General features: G+C 50.5%; 1 protein-coding gene across 1 annotated transcript; it reads right to left on the bottom strand.

Moving 5' to 3' along the window:
* Nucleotides 1-3694, bottom strand: LOC120689951 (probable xyloglucan glycosyltransferase 9). The gene is made up of 5 exons (XM_039972413.1): nt 2565-3694; nt 2168-2476; nt 1792-2082; nt 1559-1672; nt 1-756 (listed from the first exon to the last, which is right to left on the bottom strand). The coding sequence occupies exons 1-5, from the start codon at nt 3306-3308 to the stop codon at nt 133-135; spliced, it is 2082 nt and encodes a 693-aa protein (XP_039828347.1). The 5' UTR covers nt 3309-3694; the 3' UTR covers nt 1-132.
* Nucleotides 3695-8873: the final 5179 nt, after the last annotated feature.

Here is an 8873-nt window from a genome sequence, read left to right as displayed (position 1 = left end):
TCCAGGAAGGCACAGCTGCACACAAACAACGCATGTTTCGAGTCTCAGCCAGGGGCTGCGGCCATGACAGTAACACACCCCCTGCAGCAATCCCCACTGCTTTTCACATCTATCAATTGCTGTTTACACGGTTTACTCGACCTGCTCGCCTATGAGGTCAAGGCCTACTAACAAGAAGGAGATGCCCTGGAACAGGAGGAAATAGAAGTGTATACCCTGCTTCGAGAGCAAGCTCCGGGCCGCCGCCGTTAGCAGGAGCATCGAAAGCGCCAGCTCCTTCTTGTATATCCGGTTGTGCTTCTTCTTCGCGTCCTTTTTCGAAGCAAGCTGCTCCTTTGCAACCGTGTCGAGGTTAGGCGCCGACCCCGTCTTTTGGTGTTTCAGCTCCTTGGGCGGTGCCAGGGAAATGAGATCGCCCTCCGATGAGCGGCCTGATTTCTTGGTCACCACCCACTCATACGCGCTTCCAAGCTGGAACAGCCCGGAGATCATCGCGTTGAACTTTGTCACCGACATGGTGTTCTCGAAGAGCAGGTACGGGATGATGAAAGGGAATGACTTTGGAGAAGGGAGGATGTTGAGCAAGGACATCAGGGCGGGAATGTAGCACACAACCCAATCAGGAAGCTCAGCTTCCGGCACAAACATTGTCATCGGGAGGATGATGCAGAAGAGCGTGAAGGAGTAGAAAGGTAATATGAGCTTTCGTAGCAGGAAAAACAGAAAGATTAGGTTGGCTTTCTTCCAAACCGCAATCTGCAACAAAGCAAAACAAAGTACATAAGGGCACAATAAATTAGCAGTCTGGAAGGCAAATAATATTGCTGACAAAGACAACAACATAACCTAGGAGCAAATTGGTAGAGTAGCCTATTTAAATTGCAGCAAGTCTATATTAGCCTTCAAGTAGGCCATGGAAAAAAAAATCGAGCTACACTTCTATATTGCAGTGTGTGGAACGCAAATGATGACAAAGCATCTTAAGTGTATCGACCAAAGCAGCACTGAGGAAAGGTATTGCAGAGCATAGGTTCCAAGCAATGAATTGGATGGCTCCGGACATTCAGATCATAAGACATCTAGCTTTTCACTCATTAGCATGCTAATACCATTCAATAACAGTCAGGAAGGACAGACATGTCCTGTATCCAAAGAAAAGAAAGCATTACAAGAATTTATTCCATCAGCATATGCATTCTTTAGCTGCTCATGTTAATCGAACAGGATATGCTCAGCATGCTATTGGAACTTGAGACTTGGGAGTTACATAGAGTTGTTAAAGTAAAATGATGCAGCAAAATTCAAGATATACAGCTAAGCAACAAAATTTAAACCCGGATTGCGTGACAATGAAAGTTTTTTTTCCATTACTACTACTGCAAATATCAAACAAAATAGTCACAACTAGAACCGAAGGGTGCATCAAGCACAAAAACTTAAATTTGGGGTGACAAGCTGACAATTATAGTTCTCTTGAATCCTAACTATAACAGAAATTTGCTTATTAACAGTATAAATTGGTTGTTCAGTAGTGGCCAAGAGATATGCATTACAGTACCTTGCATTTGATGATGTCCGGTAAACAGAGCCTGAATAGCTGCATTGGACCAGAATGCCACCGATGCTGCTGCTTCCTGTAAGCCTCATAAGACTCAGGCAATTCGCACTGGCACTGTCCACAATAACAAAAAGAATAAGGTCAATCGATACCTAGATAAGAACAGCAAACATGAACAGACAACCAATTTACAATTTAGAAGATTTTCATATGCAACCCCAACGGCCTAATACCTCAACATCATTCAGGAATATAAACTTCCAGCCATGTAGGTGTGCCCTAACAGCGATGTCCATATCCTCCACTGTTGTCCGTTCCATCCATCCACCAGAGTCCTCCAATGCCTTAATTCTCCAAACCCCAGCAGTGCCATTGAACCCAAAGAAGTTTAAGAACACCCCATTTACCTGCTGTTCCACCTCAAAGTGGAAGCAGAGGTTAATATATTGCAATCGAGTCAACAGATTCTCATCCCTATTCACAAAGGACCATCTTGCTTGGACTAGCCCAAGTTCATCGTTATCCTGCAAAGGTCCCATGGGTGAATCAGAATTAGAAACCTAAAGAGAAGATGGCAAACAGAATTGGAAGTAATTTCCCACAATCCACCTTGAAATGTGGCACGGTGCGCTTCAGGAAGTCTGGATTTGGCTGGAAGTCTGCATCAAAGATAGCAACAAACTCGTAATCCTTCACGTAGCTGCAGCTCATGGCTGACTTGAGGTTTCCAGCCTTGTAACCATCCCTCAACACTCGATGCCGGTACACAATTCGGGCACCTTGCTGTTGCCACTTGGCCACCTCCTCTCTGATCAGAGTCTGTGTTAGCGGGTCGTCAGAGTCATCCAACACCTGAACCAAGAAGTTGGATTTTGGCCAGTCAAGGCTGCACACGGCCGCAATTGATTGCTGATACACCTGAAGGAAACCAACAGCAAACAAATCGTCAAAACACAGCACGTTAGGTGGCTAGAATTGCGCATTTGGAGAGACAGACAACACCAACCTCCTTCTCGTTGCACATCGGTATCTGCACAAGTACCATGGGGTAGTACCCAGCATCAGGGTTCTCCGCATCCGGCAATGCAGGGGACTTGGGCTTGGGCTTGATGCGCTTGAGGTGGATGTAGAAGCAGCCAAGGCACTGGATGAAGCGGTCGGCGCTCTGGATGAGGAAGAGCACGACGCAGGCGTCGGTGAGGAACTGTATCCCCGGCGCAACGTAGGCCGCGCGGAAGCGCAACCAAGAGGCGTACAGCGACTCGAGGCCGATGACGGGGAGGGCGAGCGCGGAGTCGGCAAGGTCCCAGCCGTTGAGGTAGGCGGCGACCTCAACGGCGAGGAGCAGCAGGGAGACGACGAGGACGGCCTTGATGAAGGCGTAGAATCTGGAGCGCACAACGGGGCTCTCGCCCGTGGCGGCCACGACGCCGGCCTCCGCGTCGGTCCTCCCCGCGGCGACCCTTCGCCTGGCGGCGCCGCCCAGCGCGACGGCGGCGGAGGCGAGCGAGGCGAGGCAGCCGGCGGCGCGGTGCGCCTTGAGCAGCAGCACCCACCTGATCTGCTTGGCGTTCTTGGAGCGGCCCCCCTTGCGGCGGCCGGCGGCGGCCAAGATGTCCTCGTCGTCATCCTCCGGCGAGGAGATCTCGGAGATGGACCAGTTGGGGTTCTCCATCTTGACCACCACCGGCGTGCCCCGGTAGGCGTCGCCGCCGGCCTTGCCGCCCCACAAGCCGCTCCACGGCGCCATCAATGGCCGGTCCAAGAAGCCGCCGCCTCCCCCGGCCAAGGCCACGCCTCTCGTCCTCCCCACTCCCAAAATAGCCACCCAATCCGCCACACGCTAATCCTGGGTCTCCTTTTTCCTTTGGCGCACCCAGCTATCCCCTTCACACGAAATCCCAATGCTTGCTACTTCTAGACTTCTACTTACTACTCTGCAGCTCCACTTCCGTTTGCGAGTGAGCTTATGAAGAAGAGGAGGGAGGAACGGGTAGAGGGGGGAAGCTGCTGATGCCGCTGAGCTGAAGCAAGGAGACGGAGGACTGGGAACCAGCTCAACACGTCCGGGTGGGGAGAGAGAAAGAGGGGGAGAGATCGGGTGGAAGGGGAAGCCGCGGTATTTTTTACCATTTTATTTTGCGACGACGATGTTCTCTTGTCTTTCCGCATGTCTGTGGGTCTTCCGCCGCAGTAGGTTTGGTTGAGTATTCTAATTCTGACCTTTGGTTTGGTAAGGCTTTTATTTGGGCGTTAATTACGCGTCTTCAGTGGTTTAAGCATGGGAAGTAAAGGGCAAAAGGGGGAAACATCGTGATAGCCCTGTCAGATTTTTTATTTTTTCCCCCATGGGCAACACTTGCCTTGCCTGCTTGTGACCGTTTAAAGCAACTTTTTTTTGTTGCAACGTTCATGTCCTCAAAACCGCTCAGAATACCATGGATCTGGCAAATTTCGTTGGCGTTTATAATAGCCTTTTCGTTTTTCGTGTGGACATTCACATTTGAACTTTTGGTTCTGCATGCACAAATTGGCTGTATTTCTTTTCGTTACCCCTTTCCTTTTCCCTCTGGCAATTGTGGGGCAAGCTAGCTGGGGCCTCTTTCATCTTTTAGCGCAAGATGAACAGTTGCCCTGCCCTCTCTCACGTACTATGCAGAAACAACCCTGTGGGTCCTACGATTGTAGAAAGCATCCCTGTATACGTAGGCCTTTCCACCACAAGGATACAAGATGCAACGTACGCTGAGTTTCCGGTATATTAGGAACTGTCAAGTTACAATCTGGAAAATCTCGCAGAATACGCGTTTTCCCAAAGTGCACGCTTGAGAATCCTACACGTTTCCTTCGAGAAAGCAAATCGAGGGAGCCTTTCCATTTCAGCTCCAAAGTGTCGACTAGCTGTTCATCTCCAATTATCCGTGGATCGGTATTTTTCCTTTTGAAAGGCGCCGAGCAATTATGTGCTTCCTCGAGGTCCCCCCCTGCAAAAGCGCAGCCAGCGAGCCGTAACTCTTGACTGGCCTGCCCCCCGTGAATAAGGCACCAGCTAAACCCGAGCTGGCCCAACCAGCGGCCCAGATCGCCACCGACGCGGCTCTTTCAAACGGAGACGTCGGATCGCTCTGTCCCCTTTGCCCCCACGTCGCGGCGTAACTCCTCGGCCGTCGAGAAAGCGACGCGGAGGCGGAGCGGAGCAGCGGGGAGAAAGGAAAGCATCGGGTGCGTTTAGATGTGAAAAAGTTTGGTTTTTGGTAACGTAGTATATTTCGTTGTTATTTGATAAATAATGTCTAATTATGGACTAATTAAACTTAAAAGATTTAGCTCGTGGTAATCAGTTAGATTGTGTTATTAGTTATTTTTTTCAACTACATTTAATGTTCCATACATGTATCCGAAGATTTGATGTGATGCTTGAAGTTTTTTTTTGGAACTAAACGCCCCTGAAGGTGGAGGAGAGGGAAGGTGTTGGGCGCGGCCCCGCCCACGGGGACGAGGGGCAGAGACGGGCCTGCGGGCCCAGCTGGGGCGCGGCACGGTCGGGTGGTCCCCGCGCGGGGCACGTTCCCGAATCGTCCGTGCTGTCGTGCCGTGCGCCCCTCGGCCGCTATTCAATCCCGCTGCTCCACCACCCCGGCTGGCTATCTCCAGCTCCAGCTAGCCCGATCAGCTCGGCGCCGTACCTGGCGCGTGCCCGGGCCTCCCCAGTCCCTCCAGTACCCGCCGCCGATGAGATCGCCGCTTGCTCGGTCGGCTATTCCTAGCCAGGCCGCAGGGGTGCTGTGGATTGCTGTGCTGCCTTGCTGGTTGGCACCGCGCCGCCGCGACGTGGAGAGCTCGGCCGAGCTGGCCTCGGCAGGGCTGGGAGCCTGGCACGTCCGTGCGGCCGCGTCCGCGCTCCTTGGTGCGGTTCCACCGGCGCCAGGCGTGAGGAGTACGTCGACGAGTCAGGAACACGTGGGTGCGTGGACGTAGGCACGTGCCGTAGCTGCGGCGGTAATAATACCGCATACACGCCGCAGTAAAACTCGGCAAAGGCGCTGAGCTACCGGGTGGGGCGACAAAAGCAAGAGGAGATCGAAGCATGCATGCATGTACGCTCTCTGCTCTTATTACTACCTCTGTCTCAAAATATAAGCATTTTATATATTATGATAATTGCTTTCATAATAAATTTAGCAATGATATTTTTATCTTATAGATTTTTATAAATTACTTACTATTTGTAGTCAAAGTTAATTAAATTTGACTTTGACCAAACTTTGAAATGGTTTACCAGGAGTAAGTACACTGTACACACAGCACACGTGGTCCACACGTGGTCCACCTAGCACGGCCGGGTTAATCAACGTGTGCCGCCGTGGCGCGCGGGCGGCAGCTGTTGGTCGGTGCATGGCACGCAAAACCCGAAGGTGGTCTCGACGCGCCGTCAAACGGTAGTTCAGGGCGCGTTTGTCAAATCAACTGACCAGATGTCCGGAAAAATTTTCGGACACTAATTAAAAAACTAATTTCAGAACTCATCTGAAAACCGCGAGACGAATTTTTTGAAGCCTTTGACGCATCATTAACACAAGTGGGTTACTGTAGCACTTATGGCTAATCATGCACTAATTAGGCTCAAAAGATTCATCTCGCCGTGTACATCCAAACTGTGCAATTAATTTTGTTGTTTAAATACATTTAGTACTCCATACACGTGTCAAAAAGGAGAGACACAAATTTGAAGTTGAAATTTTTTAGTAACTAAACGCGCCCTCAGAAACCCGAAGGTGGAACTACCGTTTGAGGGCACGCGCGAATGTCAAGGAACGTGAGAGCTCAGGACCAGGGAAGTGGTCGCGGCGAGGAATATTCGGTTGTTTTATACTGTCAGAAACGTCAACGGCAGAGATCTCCTTCCGAGGAGCGGGGCACCCGATGTTGTCCACTTGTCGACTTTTTGAAGCTCCAGTCAACTGGAGTCGTATTCTCCAATTGGATTCCGATCCCCAAAAGATCACTCCACCCCACATCGCTAATTCTCTCTCTATCCTCCAATCCCCATGCTTCCGGGTTCTAGCATCTGCATTGTTTTATCTTTTCTCGAGGCCGCGTTTTTTTTCCTTGATAGTTCTGGTCCGTCCAAGACCAAACAATGAACCATGCACAGCTTGCTTGACGTGCCCTTCCTCTGCCGGCTCAAACGTCAAGCAAACTGCGTGCTGCCGCGTCGTGTGGCGTTTCGCCACCTCTCTCGCCTGCGGCCTGGTACAGTGGTACTCCGCTGCGCCACCCGTGGCTTCGGCGCAAACAGTATGGAACAAGGGACTCGACATTGTCACATTGAATAAGTTTCCGGCCGATTCCGGACTCGACATGCCTCCTCCAGGCTTTAACCAAAGCAGGATAATAAAAGCGGATCAGAGGAGGAAAAAAGGGGGGAAAGGTGCCGTAAAGCCCGTAATTAGCGATTTTTTTTCTTTTTCGGTCGGGACCCCGGCGCTGAATCGGGCAAAACAGCGGCGTCGCCGTCGCGGCCGTCGGGGAGCCGGCCGGCAGGCGACGCGGCGATTAAGGGCACTGACGGGGACGGCGCGGGGGAGAGAGTGCGCGAGTGGAAACAGTAAGCCTCCACGTGCTTTGGCCCCGCGCGCGCTCCCCGTCTCGGTAGGCTCCAACGCGCGACGCACGCACATGCATGCCGGCCCCAGGTCCCGGGACGACGGCCGCCGCATGAGAGCGACCGAGAGCGAGGTGGCTGTGACGTTCTAATTAAGCGTAATGGACGTCATTTGAACACATCGGACGCATTAGTTTAACGGTTTAATTTGGCGATATTTTCTCAACTCACGGCCCGATCGAAACAGCACCGGTAGTCCCCCGTGAAGGAGGGCGCAGATGGTACAAACACAACAAGATACTTAAAAATACCTACACTATAGGAGTACGAAACATTAGGTTTTACAACCCGAGTTCAAATATACACATAATTTACAAGATTTGCATAATTTACAAACTTTACATCCGATGTTCTAGAATTCAAATAGACTAGATCCTACAACTACACTAGCCCTCAAAAGCCCTGCCTAACCATGACCGGCCAGACCAGTCTGCGCAAAACAAAAAGGCTGAACACTCTGCCCTCGAGTGTACAACCCGACAAAGCCCTAACCTAAGGGTCTCTCTCCACAATTTCCCACCCCTCTGCATCTCTGCGGATGAATTTAACACAGCAGGGGCAGAATTCGACGTCCGGGTGTCCTGAAATAATAATTGTGGCAACAAACCCTGAGTATACTAATACTCAGCAAGGCTTACCCGACCAGGGGGTATAACTTAGCCCACATATCTAGACATGCAAAGCTTTCTGGCTGGTGGTTAGTTTGCATAAAAAGCTTCTAAAATAAGTCCTTATTTTTCCACTTTTAGCTCCAAATTTAATATACAAGAATCATTAACTAGTATTTGCACATGCTAAGCAAATCATGACAAACATGGAATAATAATATATGATAGTCATTTCCAAACATCACTTAAAATTTCATATAGCCTTACTACGATGCGGTGCTGCGATCAAGGTGCTCATATCTAAGAGCGACTGACGGCGAATCGATCCGATTTAACCTTGCAAGGTGGACCTAACCAACACGGCACGCAAAAGCCCCGTCGGACCCCACGCATCAACATTTCCCCTCCTCGCCTCGAACTGCAGGAACCAGCCCAACGACATATGGTCAGCCGAGCTCAACGTGAGACCACCAAAAATAAACATATGCATCCCAATTCTCCGCGACTACTCGAATCGCCCCAGGAGTTGGGTGCGGGTTCCTGTACTTTCGAAGCAAAGCAGTACTCGGCTTACCGGTTTCGACTACCTCCTACTCCCGGTATGCGGTTAGTACTGTTCAAACTCAATCACAGAGCCAGACAACGAACGGTCCTTAACCGACACAGACGGGGCTAACTTTTCCCCGCCCGGTCTCCAAATTCTTTTCCTTTCTTACCTAATTCAATATCCCACATATTCAAAATAATTAAAACACCCTATATCTCGCGAGTGACCCGAAATCACTCGTCTTCTACCGAATTCAATTAAGCATAGCATTTCTATCGTCATCTACATACTAGTATAACTCGAGGAAACCAAGGGATCATGCAACTAGGGTTCCAAACAATTTCCTAAACCTAATGCACAAGTATAGCAACATAAATATAGGTGTCATAATTTGAAATAAAAGGACGTGCACCGGGGCTTGCCTTTCATCTGCTGCTCAACACTGGGGTGAGTTGGGCCTTGGACCGTCTCCTCGCGACCCTCCTGCTACGGGGC

This window comes from Panicum virgatum, chromosome 9N (assembly GCF_016808335.1).
Source record: "Panicum virgatum strain AP13 chromosome 9N, P.virgatum_v5, whole genome shotgun sequence".
Lineage (NCBI taxonomy): Eukaryota > Viridiplantae > Streptophyta > Magnoliopsida > Poales > Poaceae > Panicum > Panicum virgatum.
Note: the sequence above shows the minus strand (reverse complement) of the source record. Positions and strands in the feature narration are given on the sequence as shown.

Coding starts and splice junctions, on each gene's coding strand:
- LOC120689951 (XM_039972413.1), bottom strand. CDS start 3,308: ATGGCGCCGTGGAGCGGCTTGTGGGGCGGCAAGGCCGGCGGCGACGCC. Junction 2,083..2,167: donor GCACCGTGCCACATTTCAAG/GTGGATTGTGGG, acceptor GGACCTTTGCAG/GATAACGATGAACTTGGGCT. Junction 1,673..1,791: donor TATTCCTGAATGATGTTGAG/GTATTAGGCCGT, acceptor TATTGTGGACAG/TGCCAGTGCGAATTGCCTGA.